The following is a 19,368-nucleotide window of genomic DNA, read 5'->3' as shown; positions in this document are numbered from 1 at the left end:
TAAATCTGTAATTTTTGAATCTTCATCAAAGTGCTTCTACTGTTCTTCTGTGCTAAACTTACTGTCTGTCTATATTAATCTAATCTATTCATATCATGACCATATGATTCTTCCTAAAAACCATATGAATAACAGATTTAAAACTAGTATAATTGTCTTTCAAAAATGATTATTTTTTCTCTTTCTTTTAAAGTGTTTTTCTGAGAATAAGCCTTAAACTCTGATATCCATGGATGCTGCAGAATTTCGCAAGAGAGGGAAGGAGATGGTGGATTATGTTGCGGATTACCTGGAGAAGATAGAGAAACGACAGGTATTCCCAGATGTGGAACCAGGATACCTACGGCCCCTCATCGCAGACTGTGCACCCCAGGATCCTGAGAGCTTTGAGGATGTCTTTAAAGACATTGAGAAGGTCATTATGCCAGGGGTAAGAAAAATTGAACTGTAGTGCAATGTTCAATACAGCATTTAGGTTTTCAAACACCTTAAAGGAAGTGTACTCACACTGACTAACTTTCAGAAGGCAGAAGTCAGCTTTACATGTTGAATATGATCTAACTAATGTTTTGCATTTTTCCTAGAAATAATCAAATCATTATTTTGCTTCATGCATGGTTTACTTTTGAAAATAATTCCCTTTCCTCCCTTGAACTGGTTAAGGCAAAACTTCATAACTTTCAGTTTCATGTGATATTTTTTACTGCTTTCATAGCACAGTAAATATTTTACAAAATAGTATTTTTATTAGTCTGCTGTGCTTGAAGTTTTTCTTCAAACTGATCTTTAAATGTTAAAATTCTCCTAAGAGACTTCTTTTTATTAGAGAGTTGACTCGAAAGGATTCTTTCCAATACTTATGCTGTTGACTTACTCTTCTAAATGTCAACTAATTTTTGTAGCTTTTAAGGCAGACAACCACTGCCTAAATATTACTCCTTGAATAGATCAGGTTTGGACAGACAATGCAGAACATATGCATTTGACAAAGCATCTGGCATTTGTTCAGGTCTGAAATTTTCTTGTTTTTCCACTCATGATGCACCGTTTTTATTTGAAATATGTACTTGTCTCCTTAGGCCTTTGAGTAGCTTGAAGAGAACTGAGTTTATAGTAAAAGTTATTGAGGAATCTCTCCTTTGGATCTTTTCAATAAACACTTTGGACTTCTTCTCTAGATGCAGCTAGGTGATACGATTGTGGTGGTACTGGACATCGCAATCAAAATGGCTTTAGTCAGTGCACTATGATGCCAATTCCTTTTCATTGACCAGTGTAAATATTTGATATTCAATATGATATTATCTTGTTTTCCTTGGAGCCAGCCCTGCTGTACTTTAACAGGCAAAAGCTCCACTGAAGTCAATTGAAACCTCTAAACTCTTTTCAAAGATTTGAGGATGAAGTCTTAAATCTAAGGGAATTAAATCAATGCAGATTAGATAAGAGAATTAAGTCCAGCACATGAAAATACTTTAATTGCTGCTCCTAGATATAATTGCCTTTTCTTTTTCATTGGAGGAAAATAGTCATGTCTGTGAAAGAGAAGAGAAAACACTTTGAACACTTGAGAACATTCAACGCATTAAAAAATAAGAGATTAATCACTCAAGAGTAGAAAGTGAGACATTGAATTCCAATTATGTCATCATGTCATGTTCTCTCTTAACTAAATTGACTTTTTCTTGATATTTATGTGCTCTGCAAACAAATTTACTTTTTCAAAGTGATAGATTCTGAAGAAAAATTGTTCTATCCTAAATATTTCCAATGGTGTTAGTGACACAAAGAACATAATATAAATCCTAGTTCTTATAGTAATTCTGATTCTACACATGTTACTTATACTTAACTCCAAATATTCATATGGGCACAGAACCACGAGGTCCTGTATGGTAGATTGGGGTATCTCGAGATCATTTAGTCCATCTCCTCTGCTCAGAGCTGAGTCAGCTAGAGCAGGTTGTCCAGGACAATGTCCTGTCACTAAATATCTCCAAGGATGAACTCTGCTGTTCTGTTCCAAAGTTGGATCACCCTCACAGTAAAAAAGCTTTTTCTTATATTTAAGTGGAATTTTCTCTATTTCAGTTTGTGCACATTTCTTGTTGTCTTGTCACTGGGTACTTCTGAGAAGAATCTGGCTTCATCTTCTTTACACCTTCCTGTGAGGTGTTTATAGACATCAACAAGGTACCCCCTCAGCTTCCTGCAGGCTGAACAACCCCAGCTCTTTCAGACGCTTGTCACATGACATGCAGCAAGTAATCATCTCCATGGTCTTTCACTGGAATCGCTCCAGTATGTCTTTGTTCTTTGTACTGGAAAACCCAGAACTGGATGTGGCATTTTTCCAGGTGTGGCCTTTCTAGTGCTGTGTAGAAGGGAAAGATCAACTCTTTTGACCTTCTGGCAGCAGTTTTGTTACCATGGCCCAGTATGCTCTTGGGTCACAGTGTTTGCTGCCAGGGTGCATTGCTGGCTCATGTCCAGCTTGGCCACCAGGTCCATTTCTTCCAAGCTGCTTGCCAGCCAGTCGATCCTTGCTCTGTATGGGGCTGGGGGATATTCCTCACCAGGTACAGGCTTTTACATTTCTTTGGTCAGCTTCATGGGATTCCTGTTGTCCCATTTCTGCAGGCAGTTAAAGTCCCTTTGAATTGCAGCATGACCATCCAGTGTATCAAACACTCCTCCCAGTTTTATGTCATCTGCAACATTCCTCAGGGTGCACTCTATCCCATCATCAAGGTATTTCTTGAAGTACTGGCCTTTCCCCTTCATTCTCCATGTCACCTAACCTTGAACACTTCCAGGGATGGAGCACTCACAACCTGCCTCATCAGTTGTTTCAGTGCCTCACCACCCTCACAGTAAAGAAATTTTTTTTCAAACATATAATCGAAACCTACTCTCAGTTTATGATCCTTCCCTCATGTCCTATCTCTACACGCCCTTGCAAAACATCTCTCTCCCTCTTTCTTGTAGGCTCCCTTTAGGTACTGGAAGGCCACAGTTAGATCACCCCTAAGTCTTCTTTTTTCCAGGCTGAGCAATCCCAGTTCTCTCAGCCTGTTCTCACAAGAGAGGTGCTCAATTCCTTTGATCATCTTGATATCCCTCCTCTGGACTCATTCCAATAGGTCAATGTCCTCCCTTGTACTGGGGATCCTAGAGTGGGACACAGCAGTCCAGGTTGGGTCTCACCAGAATGGAGGAGAGGGGCAGAATCTCCTCCTTTCCCCTGCTGCCCACACTGCTTTGAATGCAGCCCAGGGTACTGCCTTCACTGCTATTTCCTGTTGGTAAAGGTGCAGTCCCACATTATGTCCCACATTTTCATTAGTTCCTCCACAGTTTCCTGTGTTAGGCATTTACCAATGCACTCCAGAACCCTCCTGACTGATTGTGTCCTGCTGTGTTGTCTGTCCAGCAGATGTGTGGACTATGATCTGTGAACATGAGGTTTCTTCCAGCTGTCTGAATGCTGCAGTCATGTGCTTCTTCTGATCAGGTGGTCTGTAGCAGACACACACCCCCAAATATTGCCCATTTTGATATCTTCACCAGTTGTGACTCACAAGTTCTTGACTGGCTCATTGTCCATTCTTAGGAAGAGGCCAGTGCATTCCTGCTGTTCTCTTCCATAAAGGACCACTCCTCTGCCTCACCTTCCTGGTCTGACCTTCCTGAAGAGCCTGTCCTCATCTGCTGCAGAACTTCAGTCATGCGAGCAATCCCACAGCATCTCTGTCATCCCAGTGAAATCACAGCCGTGTACCTGCACACAGCTTTCTGTTTCCTTCTGTTTATTTCCCTATAAGCTGTTGTGCCACAGCTTATAGGTGCTTCAGAGGGGCACTCGTTTGTCTTGATTCCCCAGAAAAAGGTGTGAGAGTTCCTCGGTCCTGCCCTTGCCCTGATGCTGCCCTCTCAGCACTTCCTAATTTATGTGGATATACTGGGGATCAGTCTGCTTTAGCCTTAGCTTCTTTCTGAGTCCTCTCATGTCCACATTTCCCTTCCCCCTTCGCTTGCCAGCTTGGTCCATCTTCCTCCCTTGATTGTGGGTTTTCCTCTCCTTGCCTCATCATTCCTAGTTTAAGCTCTCCTTACGAGGTTATCCAGCCAATCTGGAAAGATACTTTTGCCCTAATTGTTCAGGTTATATTTTCCCTTAATCTTCTTCCTGTGTTTTTCCTGACAAGAATAACATTTAAAAGTACATTTAGTGTTTTTCATCTATATAATTTACCCAGTGTTTGACCAGGGAATGTCTTATATCCATTTTATAAATGAAGAATTTCAGAAAGGTCTTTTTCAGAAAGAAAAGTAATATGTCATATCATAAACCTTTGCTTTTCCTGTAAGTTATTGGTGGCCTATAAGTGATTCTTGTTTCATTCATGCTGACATCTTTACTGTGTTAGTTGTGTTCAGATATTTGCTACTTATTGTATGACTAGGAGTGTGAAAATGGTGTTCCTTCAGAAGGGCAGGGATCAATTAAGTGTGTGAAGTGATAATAAGGCAGTATCTATTGCTGTCTTCACCCCGTAGGAGAAAAGAGTAATGAGAATTCTTTATGGGGCTTTACTGTGAAATGCAAGGTAGACCTTCAGCGGGCAGTCCACCAAATGGTAATGACAATAATGGCACGAGGTTCCTGATTCAGAGACAGAGACAGAGGGAATAATTGCAGAACTCTGATCTCCACAAGCAGGAAAGGATCTGCATGTAAAAATATCAGTTGCCTTTCACTCTCAGATTTGCTTTGCTGTCCTTTTTTTCTAGAGCCAAAAATGATCAAGTGTACGTGTAACTGCAAACAGTAGTACTCAAGATGCTAATTTTCCTCACAGTAGATTCATTAATCTGTGAACTTTCAGCTGAAGTACCTATCCTTAGTATGTGGTAAAGGAAGACTATTGCTTAGACTAAGCAAACCAGATATAAACATCCTTAGAAGAAATCCTGGAAATAGAATGTCTCTGAAAAACACTAGAGTGGTAATTCGAGTGAATCCAAGACATTTGTATATTATTATTTATCAGCAAAGAGCAAAAAAAAACAGGCATCAATTATGTCAAACTCTTTGCAATATCTGACTAAGTGTATCTGTTGCAACATGGTGAAAAAAAAAGAATTTTACAGCTGCTTCAAGGGAAGGGGGAAGGGAAGGGGAGGCAGGAGGAAGAAGCACAGCTGCACTTGCCCCAGGGCTTTTAGCTTTTTCGCTTTATGTGAGTGGTGCAACTGGAATCTGCTGTGTTTCATCAAGCAAATGGCTCCCAGCAAGCAGTCAGTGTAACTTGATTAACCTAAGATGAATGTCACAAGTCTTACAGATCACAGAAGATTAGAGCTGGGGAGATGAACAGTGGCAGCTCTGGCTCATTATGGACATCAGTGAAAGTCTGTGCATGTAGATCCTATCAGGGACCACTGCTTTTTGAATATTTTATTGTTTTCCTGTAGACAACCATGTCCCATCCGGGAATTTTTCCTTATTTGTGAAGGAAGACATTTGCCACAAGAGCTCTAAAGCTTTGTTACCGCAAAGAAGGATATCCTGACCAAATATGAGGTACAGCTGAAAAGGTTCACAGTGGATTGTCTTTGGATAACTGATTTGACAGGTTTCAACCTAGTGACCATTAAAAATGAAATCTTGAACATAGCAGGTTCAGGGCTAGTTTAGACAGTAGAAAATTGTAATGGATAGGAGTTTTCATGTGAAAGAGATAGGCACATTTGAAATTGGTACACTGCCACAAAGAAAGTGATACCTGATTCACTCTGTCAAGAGTTAAGACAGTTTCCCCTTAGCATGGACCACATCCCTTAAAGAAGAGCTGGTTGTTGGCCTGAGGAAGTTTAGATGATGAAAGAAAGGGATTATTTGCAGCATGCAGAACAGTGTGGTACAGCAATCTCTGAGTTAGCTCTAGAACCAGAAACGTTATCACAGACTGGGAGAGAGGGAGTGTAAAAACTAAAATTCATCAGAGAATGAATGCAGAACAAAACAGCACAGAAACACTGAACTCAGACGAGAGAATGTATCTTTGTACTATCCTCCAGCTGTAACAGAAAAATTCCAGTATTAAAAAAGAAAAAAATAATGTAAGGAAAGGCTAGCCTTCAATATATCAGCAACCTCTAGACTTCCAGCCATGAAAAAAATCTTACATAGATCTGCTGAATTCTTGCCTACAGCTGTGGAAGCACTTTTCTCAAAACCTTTCCTTTTACCTGGAGTGTAAAAGCTGGTTTTACCAAACATCACTTATCACATTATTTCCACTGAACACTGCTGTGTGGCTGTGCATTTCCTGCTTTCAAATTTTCTTAGATTGGAGTTGTGGAGCACTGTCAAGTATCTCACAGATCCTTAAAATTGCTTGGATGTTACATAAGAGAATTCTAAACATTGTTTTGGCAAGACAATTGACTGCCATTTATGCAGTGACCATGTTCTCTCATATTAGTTCATAAAAAGGGAGATGAGAGTTTAATTTTCTACAGAAGGTATTGTATAGTGGGATGGGTTGTTTCATTTTGTGGTGAGAAGCTGTTTGGTCAGATTCCCAGGCTGAGAATTAACAAACAACATGAGAGTGTAGACAAGAGTGTCCTATGGACTTCTGCTGTACTGAAAACACTCTGCCTATGTCTATTGCATGACAGAGATGGAAAACCAAAAATACCAGAGAGTCCCTGATGGTAGAGACTCGAGAACAGTGAGCCTGAGCTTGCACAGCAGCTCAGGCTGCTATGACCCACACAATTTTTGTCTTCTAGGAAGAAAAATGGAGAACTGATTTTGGAGCTGTTGGGGGAGGTTGGGGTGAGAACTTACTTATTTTTATTTTGAGTAGAACTCACTTATTTTTATTTTGAGTAAAAGATGGCTAAAAAATCGTGAAAAAAACAAGGTAAGTTTTTCCAAAAGATGGGATCCTGTGTTACAGCCAGCTAGTCAAGGACTGTTGGCTTGTCACAACCTGTAACCCTTTTTGATTTTGTGACAATTTGTTTCTGCTTCCTGTATTAGTTAAATATAACTATTTTCTGCTTAATACAGGTGACTCACTGGCACAGTCCGTACTTTTTTGCCTACTTCCCTGCAGCCTCTTCCTTCCCAGCTCTTCTTGCAGATATGTTGTGTGGTGGAATAGGATGTGTGGGCTTCTCTTGGGTGAGTTTACTCTGGTGTGTGGTAACGGTGCTTCACCTTGCCAGGATTTTAAGCATTTCTGTAACATTCTACAATGAAATTATTGATTATTAGCAGTGAAGTCACAGGAGTATTTTTGTAGGTAAATTTCCTTGATTAATTAAGGGTTTTCACATAGATACCCTGAATGATTCCAGGAATAAAAGGCTATTTCCTCATAAAAGTTTTGCTCTTGAAAAATCACCAACATTTAGAGTTAGTGATAGCAATGGAAACATACTGGTAATCCATTAATAAGTATGACTACAGTTTAGCAGCCATTTGTTGTTATATCTCTTTTCATCTGGGTGAATGGAAAATTTTCTTAAAACCCCCACATTCATATGAAGTATACCCTTCTCAAAAGAGGCTGGTATTTGATATTGAGAAAAAATATGCAAGATGCAAATCCTAGCTTTGACATTTGATAGCCATGGTTCTATGTAAGGCCTATTTTGACATTTTTTAGTAAGTGTTAGAAACTATATGCACAAAATGGTCTTCAGGTCCCTAACTTGGCTGGTGACATTAGTCATCTATTCTCTTCCTTTATGGCAAAGGAAAGAGAGAAGGAGAATTATTCTTGCTCTGGTAGATCTGATTTCTCTTAATGGTCTAGTGAGATTATTCTCTGTGCTCTGTTTTTCAACACAGGCTGCAAGTCCAGCTTGCACAGAGCTGGAGACTGTCATGCTGGATTGGCTTGGGAAGATGGTTAATTTGCCTGAGGAGTTTTTAGCTGGGAAGGATGGCCAAGGTGGAGGAGTCATTCAGGTAAGAGGGGACATGAAAAATAGAATACAGATTGAGTGTGTGAAATCATGATTTTGTAAAATTTTTATACCAGGACATCAATGAAGGATTTTTTTTTTTTTTTTTTTTTTTTTTTTTTTTTTTTTGCTGCCACATGGGTTCCTTTCAAATTTCCAGAAGGAATGATGGTCTGTGAATATGTTTATAGGTGGGCAGGATCATTCATGAAAGTAATGCTTTTGTTTTTAGAGTAGCTGATTTCTAAAACACTTCTCAGTGAAGAATTGTTAGTAGTTAAATTTAAAATCTAGGCTTAAAATTCAAATCAGAATTGAGGATGGAGACTTTAATATTTTACTTAGTGAACTGAGCTCATACTTACCAACAATATACAGCAATGTTACATAGTTGAGGTTAGAAGTCTACCTTTTATATGTGCAATCTTATATGCATAATAGAGCTACGTTTGTCAGCCATGGCTCCACTAGCACATGGTCATTCTGCAAATGCAACTCTGGTCACAGCTATTAATCTATCTAAAATAGATTTCTTTTGTGAAGAAGATTGAAATTTAAATAACTGTTCTGTGCTCCTGTGATAATCTCTGGAGTCTGGTCGTTGAAGGCCAGGGCACAATCCATTTTATCCTAAGACAAGCTTCCAATACACATCTGATTTAAATGCTAGAACTGGGGGCTTCTTTTCTTTGATCTCAGATGCAAATGCCTACAGTGTATTCCAGTGAATTCTTCCCAACATCTTCCCAAGAAAGAATGAATTTAATCCAAATGCTGTCATTGTCCTAGATGGACCTGCACCTACACCAATGTATTTCCAGTGTAGTTCTTCACTCATCCTCTTGCTCTGTTAGTATCTTTATCATTACAATTGCTAGGGAGGGCTTTGTATTCAAGAAATCAAGCTTCCCTCATGCATCATAGCAGCATCTCTTTTGAACCAGTTAAAGCAGGCAATTATGCCTGATTGTTATCAGCAGGAAATATTGCCCCTCCAGGCTGACAGTGCTGGATTGCCCATAATTTTCATCAGAAACTGGTCATTTTCAGAATCGAAAGTGGGCTCTCTGTTCCAGCTTATGATGCAGTCATTTGGGCTGCAGATCTTCTTGTCTTGCTCTTGAAACAATAATGATCCAAGCAAGAGAGCGTGAGGCAAAGACAACGTGTGTGCAAGTGCCAGTCATTCTGTTCCTAAATGCCAAGTAATTATTGTGCTATTGGGTAAAACTGAGCCTGTGAAAATTGCCTCTTAATTACATTTGAAAGTCTATGTCAATATGAAGCACTTTGTTGTTCTGTGCAAGATGACACTTCAAAATGGCAAAAGATGAAAGAAAATTTCAGTTCAGAGCTCTGGTGGACATGAACATCAGCTCTTGCTGATATTTCTCTGCCTCTTGAGCCTGCTTGCCATGGCAACCTTTGTTTGCCTGTGGTAAAAGCAAAGGTATCATCATCCTTCACTTAATGCAGAATACAGCATTCAAGAGGAGAAAAAACAGCTTTCAAAAATAAGCAAGAAAGCAAGTTTCTTCCTGAAGTTTGTAACCTGCTGTTCATTCTAGATAAATTGTTGTAAAGTATACCTGCTTTGAATTTTAAAGAGTTCTCTTGCTCTGCAAAGAAAAAATATTTTAGAGGGTGAGACAAAATTATCTTTGGCCTGGCAAAGAGCACTGCTGATTTATCTTACTCGTCAGTTAGCCAAGTAGTTCAAGAACCAAGGCGGCTTTTCTTCTTCAAAAATGTTTAGCACAAAACTTTGGTGCCAAGTGTATAGAAGAGCATTGCAAACCAGGCTCTGCAAGCAGTGTAAAAAGCTTTAGTGTAAAAAAGGTGACTCAGTATTAAAAAAGTGACTTATGGAAACTGAGGCAAGGGGGAAAAGCCTGTGTCTATCATGAGATGTCCAAAAGAATTTCCAGGTTGCTGGATTAAGGTACCTTTAGGCTATCTCCCAGCTGCATATCAGGAGGGAAAATTCAGCTGGGCAACAGGCCCTTTTCTTTTCATCCTTGTTTCTGTAAAAGGAAATTGATACAAGAACTGTTGTATTCATTGTCTGCATCAGCATAGATGAAGAGCCAGAATATCTGGGTGCACTCCTTAGGAAGTGTAGGGTACTCTTCAGCCTAAGTCATTTGCCCACTCAGCCAGGTGATCACCAGAATAGGGGGAGCCCAAATTTCCAGATCTCAAATTAATGCCTTAACCTTTGTAATTCCTTACAGCCATTTTCTTTTATGTATTAATACCCATTTTTGTAATATTGTGTATTTCATTCATATCCTGGAAATGCACTAACAATGTATATGGTTATTTTATTTCAGCTATTTTGTCTTTTTAGACAGAAAAAGTAGGAAGATTTCTTCATGTTCTAATATTGTGATGAGAGCTCTGTCTGGGTACAGACCATACACAAAAAAACATTATATGAGGAGATTGCCAAATTATGTTTTCTGTAATTAATAGATAAAATTTCATTGGCCCCTTGCCTCCACATGCAAGTTCTACTTTACTTGACCAAAAACAGTAATTGTATCCTAATTCCATACTGTATCTGTAATAATTCCCTCAGTTGCCATAATACTGTATGCAGCAGCAGCAGCAGGTATAAAAAATGCACAAAAAATGCAAACTACTGCACAAAACTCTCCAGCTTGTGTTTATGCCTCGGGGTGTACATTCCTCAAATCTCACACTACCAGAAAGGCAGATAAAATATATTCATCATTGGCGTTACATTCAACAAATGTTCTGGGACTGTCCTTTTCCCTGATTACTCCATTGAATTTCAGCTGGATTGCATTCATTCACTGTTGAGATGTTGACATGTGTAGAAAGGAGCTTGGTCTCATATGAATAGCTCAGCCAACTTCAGTGTAGGTGAAAGTCTGAACTCACTGGGATCATTCTCACATATGAAATCCATCAGATCAGGCTCATCTTCAGGGGAATCACTTTCCAAATATTTAAACATTTGTTGTAATTAGTAAGTATACTCAAGTCTTCTACAGAGGTAGGAGAGAATTTTGTTAAAGGACAAGAAACATCACTCCAATTTTGGTATAGGACAAGAAACAACACTCCAAAATCAATTTGCTGACACAGGGTTATTTCTGAGACACAGATATTAAAATAAGTGACTCTATTCAGAGCCCTGTTATGATTCACATGATATTTAATCAACTTTGAAAATACCTAGAAACTTCATCTTGCTTAGAGACTCCCCAGTACATCAAAATTTATGATTTGCAAACTGATACTTATAGTTTAAAAGAGTAGTTTAGGGCATGTTTCAGATACATTTTCTAGATGAAAACTGTATAAAGAATTTCTGGGAAGTTGTATTCTATGAAATTTACTGATATATTGATACAAAAAAAATTTTGTTATCACAGAGTATCCAAGACACATTTTAAACTGATGGTTTGTTGAGTCAAAGTGCAATTTAGAAATAGTGTGTCACTGTTCCTTTCATCTTCATTGGTGATGAAGAAAACATACATAGGTAATACTTTGAAGTACAAATAGCTATATTGAATCATAGCAGTTTTGGTTTTTCAGTGTTTTTTTTTCTCCTTTAGTCACAATAATTTATTTGCCCAAGGTAATTCTAATATGGAAGAAGGCATATAACTAGACACTTGATAGAAGTGAGAGTTGGCATTCAGGTTGTGATGGAACTTACATGTGCAGAAATCCAGAGTAACAATTACTGTGACATTGTTCTGAATTAACAGTGGATTGGTGCCTGGTTTGAGAGCCTTCTCACATACATTTGAGTCTGTGATTCCAGCTTTCTAGCACTTGGTTGCAAGGCTGTTGCCTAAACTGAACAAGCATAGAGATTTAAGAGAACAGGCACAGACACTGGGAAGGAGGAGTCCAAGATCAAACAGAGGTTCTTCCCTTGCTGTCAGACATATTTTTAAAAAACATGAGATTGCAGTTTCTCATCTGCATTTTCTGTTAACTACTTCACAGATTAACACAGAATGAATGTCGCTTTTCTTCTTCTGCTTCAAAATGTTTTCATTTTGAATCTTCCCTCAATTTATCCCACAGGGAAGTGCAAGTGAGGCCACCCTGATTGCACTGCTTGCTGCAAGGACAAAAACTATCAGACAGATACAGTCAGAGAAGCCTGAGCTGACAGAAACAGAGATCATGGGCAGGCTGGTGGCTTATGCTTCTGATCAGGTCAGTACCTCGCATTAACTTGGAAACACAGTGCCTATAATTAACAATTTCAGCCATCTAAATAGGCAGGTGAATTTAGTATAAACTCTTAGGGCTGGTGACTATTTGATTTTGGTTGCTTACATCTTACTGTATATCATAAATGTGTTCCATCAGGGTCTGTATTGGGATCAGTGTTGTTTAACATCTTTCTTAATGACATAAACAAAGGGATCCAGTGTACCCTCAGCAAATTTGCAGATGACACTGAGCTGAGTGGTGCAGCTGCCACACCTGAAGGATGGGATACCATCCAGAGGGGCCTGGATAACCTCAAGAAATGGGTGCATGGGAATCTCATGAGGTTTAGCAAGACCAAGTTCAAGGTGCTGCACCTGGATCAGGGCGACTCCCACTACCAACACAGGCTGGGGGGATGAAGAGAGGGAGAGCAGCCCTGCGCAGAAGGACTCGGAAGTGCTGGTGGGTGAGAGGCTGAACATGAGCTGGCAAAGTGTGTTTGCAGTCCAGAAAGCCAAACATGTCCTGGGCTGCATCCAAAGCAGCATGGGCAGCAGGGCCAGGGAGGAGATGCTGCCCCTGCGCTCTGCTCTGCTCTGGTGAGACCCCACCTGCAGTGCTGCAGCCAGCTCTGGGGGCCCCAGTCAACCTGTTGGAGTGAGTCCAGAGGATGGACATGAAGATGATCAGAGGAATGAAGCACCTCTTCTATGAGAAAAGGCTGAGAGAATAAGGATTCTTCAGCCTGGAGAAGGGAAGGCGTTTGAGTGCCATAATTATGACTTAAAGCCTATAAGAAAGACATGGGGTGACTTTTTACAAGAGCATGTACTGACAGAACAATGATTTTAAACTGTGATTAGAGTGATTATATTAAAGAAATTCTTTATTGTGAGAATGATGGGGCACTGGAACAGGTTGTCCATAGAAGTTGTGGATATCCTACCTCTGGCTGTGTTCAAGCCCTGGATGTATGGGGTTCTGTGCAACCTGGTCTAGTAGAAGATGTCCCTGCCCATGACAGTGGGATTTTCACTAGTTGATCTATAAGGTTCCTTCCAACCTAAGCCATTCTATGATTCTGTGGTAAGTGAACTGTAATGTCATGTGTGCTATCATAATATAAAGGATAAATATCCAGATGTCAGTGTCTTTATAAAGAGCTTGTTTGAAGTAAATAAAGATCATTAAATAAGATAATAATTTCAGTCATGTTTAGTAAGTCTAGGGTACCTTTTGTTACATCCAGTCTTCTATGTCCATCTGTGCACACAGTATTTTCTTCCTACAAGTACATGTGCAAGCAAACACACATACATCCTCCCTCTATATGCATACATGGGTACAGATGCATGTACACAAAAAAACCTAGTACATGAATATAAAGCAAATCAGTCACAGTAATTGAAGAAGCCAAAACATTTTTTTTCTTTTAAAAAAGAAAATCTTTAAGATATCCATCTGCCAATCCAACTAAGAAATCTTGTAAGGAAACATAAAATGTAATCCTTGAATTCTGACTGTGAGTGGTATTTAGCAGACTGAGTTACACTAAATTCTCAGCAGTGACTATGAGAGCCGTGACTATGAGAGCCTTTTAAGGTTAATGAAAACAAATTCTGTTCATGTGAGTTCTGCTGCTACTATGTTTCTGACGCAGTAATCCTACTAAAGGGCGATGCGATGTTGTTTCATTTAAGATGTGTGACATTTTCTTACCTACATGTCAATGAGACAGAAAAGAAACCCCTCTCATAGTACTTACAGTTTATTTTAAAATAATATCTGATGTGCAGAGTAAAATGGTCAGATTTCAACCTTACCTTGATTTGCTACTAAATGTATGTTAGAGAGCGCTGTAGAAGAAGTTTACACTTGCTCTTTGCTGCTGGGAAGAGGGATTACACTTGCATGGTGACAAGATTCAAGACAAGAAAATATGAGAAAAGATAGCTGCTTTCAAGAAGCACGAAGGATATTTATCCTTTCTTTTTGTTTATTTTGGATCCTCAGTACAGTGTTGCACAGACCACCAGTCCCAGAGCTCTGACCCAGTGATGCACAAAACCTTTTACTTGTTTTGACTTTTTTGTCCCATGTAAGAGGCTGACCTGAAATGAGGACTGACAGGCCTTCCTGCCTACTTAAGGTCAGGGGAACTTATGTTTACAGAAGGATTTGCCTTAAGATACTGCTGACCTTTCCAAGCAGATTGTTGCCGAGCTCACCGTTCCTTCTGCATTAAGAACAGACCTGTGTGACTCATAGACAATAATCCACGAAAGAAAGTTCAACGCAAGCCATTCTGTGGGAGGGAAAACCATTCACTGATAGAGCCCAACAATAGCAGAATGCATTTGGAAAAGAATCTTGCTACAGTTTTTGAGTCTTGAGGAAGCAATTTAGGGGTTCTGACTGGCTAACAACCTCAGTGTATTACTGTAGTTTGCTTATTTGCAATTCTAGTGTAAATAAGTTCTAAAATATATTTTTTATTGTACACTTGAGTGAATTATGGTATTGCTATGCCACACAACTCATTTTCCACTTAAAAAGTTATATTTAAAGTCTAGGCTTCCAAATTTTCTCCAGTTGGTGCCTAATTAGTTACCAAAGCACATTAAAAAGAGGTGCTACTGAGATACCAATAAATGGTACATCTGTCTTTAAAACATGTCATTCTAGAGATGTTAAGCTGAAAGGCAAAAAACATCATCTAGTCTAGTTCAACAAAAATCTGGATTGTTATTTTTGGGATTATATGCTATATTAAAATAGAATTAATAAACAGTCTTAGGCACTGGCAAGAATCAGCAAGGAGATTGTGAATGAGAATAGTCATGATATGAAAAGGTGAGGCATTTTCTTCTTTCAAATTAATAATGATTAATGAAACTATAAAAGGTAAAATAGCTTTTCTGTTTCTTTGTTTTAATCATGCTTTAAAGGAGATTATTCTCTGGATTATGTACCATTCATTGTCAATGGAGTTCTTGTTTCTGTTATTATTCTATTGTACTTCCCAAATTTATGAGAATTTCTTAGTGATAACTTTGTTTTTATTTACAGAGATGTGATTTATTTTCTAAAACAATATTGTTTCAGGGGGATTCAAATTAAGTGAGTTGTAAATAAAATAACATACTGGGAATGATCCTTACTTGCCTAAAAAAGTGAATGAATGATCAAACCACAATTTAGCCAGTATGTAATCAGAAAAAATGGTCATGTAAGAAAGTATCTGTCTGTACCATACTGTGACATGTATAATTTTAGAGTTCAGAAAAGCTATACACCATAAAAATATGGTAGCAAGCACTAAATCATTATCAGACAAGATGATCATCTCCACATCTTTTGATTGATCTAGAGCCAAATCCTCAAGCTCTACATCAATCCTACCATAAGAATTAAGGCTCTCACTAAGGTTAATGGAACTCTTGTCTAATGTCATCATGGCAATGGTCTCAAGGATATGTCAGGGCTGCTGTTAGTTTATTTTGTGTGTGTGTATTTATGTAAATGTATATATACATATATATATACATCTACATATAGGAAAGGTGGAGAAGTATGTACCTATTACATACCATCAACAGTCTCAGGATCTCAAGTATGGCTTTACTAGAAAGGACTTTTTTAGTTTGTAAATTCAAATGAACATCTTACATTCCAGTGAAAGGTATTGGTCTTAAAACTTGCCCATTTCCTTGTAGGCTCATTCATCTGTGGAAAGGGCTGCACTAATTGGTGCTGTGAAGATTAAAAATGTTCCTTCAGATGACACATTTAGTGTTTGTGGTTCAGCCCTGAGGAAAGTTCTGGATGAAGACAAAGCTGCTGGTCTTATACCATTCTTTGTGAGTACTGGATTTTAACAAAACAGTGGATTTAATGCTTCTGATAATATGCTTTTGACATGAATAGATGGTCTCGTCCCTAACAGAGGCACTGGTAGGCAGCTGGGCCAGAATACTGGGAGAGGTTCCATGAGTGTTCTTCACATGCCTTTTGTGCAAGAGGAGAAAATAATTTCATCAGCTGGTTGCACTTCTCAGCAAAATTATGTTTGGAGTCAATCCTGCAGTTTTATAGTCTAATTCCTGAATTCTGAACTGTTTACCTTTATTTTTCAGGTTCCAACTTATTTACAAATAAAGCAAGTTTAAAGCCAAGAAATTAAATGATGCTATCTCAATCTCAGGTGTCTTCAAGAAACAATAGTTTCCTCCTGATAGTACTTTAACAAAAAAATGAACTGCCATGATATACCCCAAACATCATCAAGATCAGACATAGTTAGGTACTTGTAAGTATGTAATCAATCTCTAGCAAGTGAGCTAAAGAGAATGCAGCTGTGGAAACTTTAGGTGTCACCATTTCTTCTTACCTGTTCCCCTTTTTTTCCCTAGAGATTCCTGCTTCCACAGCAGTATAGCAAAGGCAATATAGTTATGTCTCAGTAGCTTAAGCTCATAATCCCCCAAGTTTTGACACAGAGCATTGTTAGAGTAGATAAAACTCTAAAGTTTGGTTCTATCATGATAAGTACCTGATCAAAAAGAAAAATTGCTTATTCATCAGATCTGCTTCTCCTGCCAATTCAGAATACTATGTTATTACTTCAAGTTAAAACAAGATTTTGCCATTTGGTTTTCTCTCATGAAGTAACTTCTGTTGTGGTTTTGTACATCACTAACAAAATTCTTTGCTTATTTCCAAGCATTATGCTCTACTAAACTTGACAAAGACCACAGGCTGTATAGATTTATTAAGGGGTATAACATGCTACAGAGAATATGTTTTTACTGGCCTCCACTGAAGAGAAATCCTTACACAACTAATTTAGAAACTGAGAACTTCAGAAATGGGATTTTTTTTAAGAGATTCAAAAATAAGTAACTTTTTTTTCACAGAAAAGTAATGTCTGACAATGGTTATTTCTTTTCTTTCATGCTGTAACATTTTGAAAAGGGATAATGTGACTTTAATTTCTATTAACTGTTTTCAGAAGACTTGGAGGATTAAGCTTGCTTACTCATGGATTAATGCCAAATGGAACAAAGAAGCTTAAATTTCACCAGGATCTTTTGAAAATATAATATTTTTACTCTTCTTGTTACTAACCTTTAGAGAATGTTTTTATGTAATATGAGGATGACTAGAATAAGAAGTGGTTTTCATATGTGCAGGGTGCTGCTAATTTCTAGGGTGCTTAGAACTAGCAAGTCCTTAGGATGACCAAGCACATCCTGTCAATTGCTTTATAATACAACAAGATTCTGACTGATAAAAAAAGGATTTCTAGGGATTCCAAAAAGAACTTTTTTTTCTGTGGGATGCACCTGTTGAGGTGAAGAACATGCCACAAGGCATGTTTTATTTCTCTCTGTTATGATCCCAGCTCATAATACTTTATACAGCATCCTATTTCTATATCTCACTGTTAATTTTAGATAATTACAAGGACAGGATATCACATCTTCATGCAGTAACTATAAATGTCCTTTTTCCTCAGCTTTGATCCATTAGCAAAAAAATGCAACTTGCCCCTCATAAATATTCAGATCTTATTAATTTTTCTATGCATACAAGAGAAAAAAAATTCTAATTTATGTATTCAGTGATACCTTTACAAAGGATGATTTAACTGCTGTTTTTCTTCCTCTGTTTGTTTAGCTGTGCAGGCTTTCAACGACAGCAGGGTCTCTGTCTGAATTAATACAGGCTGTATCGAGTCTTCCATTTATTTGTGTACATAAAATATATCAGCTTTAGCTTAAACTAGATCTCATTATCAGTATGGCTGGCCTCTTAACTCAAAAGGTGTGTTAACTCTGTCATGCTGAGCAGCAGTCCATGCACTGTATTAGTGCTGCCTTTTTTGGCTTGCAGATTTCAAAAGCTTTTCCATTTCTTTTGTTCTTGAGTAATTTGATGCTGTTGTATTTTGTTCTGGCGACAAAGATATTCTCATTGCCAAGGAAACACCTTACGCCACTTGATTCCTTGTTTCCCTGTATTCACTGATCCTTCACTAAAGGGAGTGATTCAACATCAAAGCAACAAGTTTTATGGAAGAAATTCTGCCTGAAGAGACTTGTGACAGCAAAGACATCTTTCCTAATGAAGATGTCTTGTTTGCATCCCAGCTGCTACAGTCTCCCTTAGAAGCAAGAAAAGGTTTTGCAAGCGATTATAAAGAAAATACAAGTAAATTGCAATGCCTTATAGGCATGTTCCTCCTCTTATTCTTAATGAATAAATGAAGAATCATTATACTGAGCTCAATAGCAGTGCTTTCCCTGTAGAGGAGAGTGGAGAATCAGGGTCAGATTTGCTTAATGTGAAACAGGTTCTGTCATTGCAACAATCTGTTAATTAAAGGTTTGCTTTTCACATGCATAGGATTTGGCAGTCAGCCTTTTTTGGGGAGAGGCATTGTCTTTAAAATGAATCTTTGCATTCCTACCCACCATCAATGTCTTGTAGCACTAGTAATGTGTATATCATTTTGTTCAATAAAAGCTGTTGCCACTAGGGTACCCTGATCTCTACTTTTTCTTTATTTTATTTCTGAGTTCAGACTTCTGTTAATTAATCTCTTTCAAAATACTTTTGCAGAAACTTTAACAGAGATATTTTCATATAGTAAAGCAAGCAGACTGTGCAAAGAAAGTACTTAACCATGTTGAAGCACTAAAGTTGCCACAATTTACTGAGGAGCCTTTTCCCAGCATGGATAATATACAGTTCTTCATCTGGCTCCAAGTTAAGGGGGAGCTTTAAAACATATGCTGAAGTCATGTCCATTTCATTATCTGTAAACACACACTGGTGTTTAAACCTGTGTGTAAATGCCTCTCTCAGTTGGGCCCTGTGCTCCCAGATTGAGACAGGCCTCTGTGCTGGCACAATGTTGGCTGGGATGCTCAAAAGTGAAGACCACTAAGTTAAGCACTCCTAAATTCAGATCGAGTGCCCACTGCATTCAAGCCTAGCTCACCTAAACGTGTGTAGGTGGCCTGTGAGCTTTGTGCTTCCATAAGTCAGTACTGACAGATTGCAGCTGGCATCTATAAGGTACAATATACTTCAACGACCTCAAAAGTATGAAGCTGCTACAACACAATTGCCTGCTGCCCAGCATGAAATCTCTCTGATTTTAGATGA

The 19,368-nt window shown here is 38.4% G+C and overlaps 1 protein-coding gene across 4 annotated transcripts in view; it reads left to right on the top strand.

Annotated features, from left to right (window-relative positions):
* DDC (dopa decarboxylase) overlaps positions 1-19,368 on the top strand; it is a 91,249-nt gene that overhangs the window by 40,729 nt on the left and 31,152 nt on the right. For 3 of the 4 annotated variants that reach the window (XM_085571737.1, XM_085571736.1, XM_085571735.1), the window contains 5 exons: positions 194-430; positions 7,088-7,201; positions 7,874-7,993; positions 12,061-12,195; positions 15,912-16,055. In XM_085571737.1, coding sequence (XP_085427863.1) covers positions 230-430; positions 7,088-7,201; positions 7,874-7,993; positions 12,061-12,195; positions 15,912-16,055 — 714 coding nt within the window. In that variant the 5' untranslated portion in view covers positions 194-229. The remainder of the gene's footprint in view (positions 1-193; positions 431-7,087; positions 7,202-7,873; positions 7,994-12,060; positions 12,196-15,911; positions 16,056-19,368) is intronic. The other variant, XM_085571738.1, reaches the window with a different exon arrangement.

Source organism: Lonchura striata, chromosome 2 (genome assembly GCF_050655825.1).
Source record: "Lonchura striata isolate lonStrDom1 chromosome 2, ASM5065582v1, whole genome shotgun sequence".
In the NCBI taxonomy this organism is placed as follows: Eukaryota; Metazoa; Chordata; class Aves; order Passeriformes; family Estrildidae; genus Lonchura; species Lonchura striata.
Note: the sequence above shows the minus strand (reverse complement) of the source record. Positions and strands in the feature narration are given on the sequence as shown.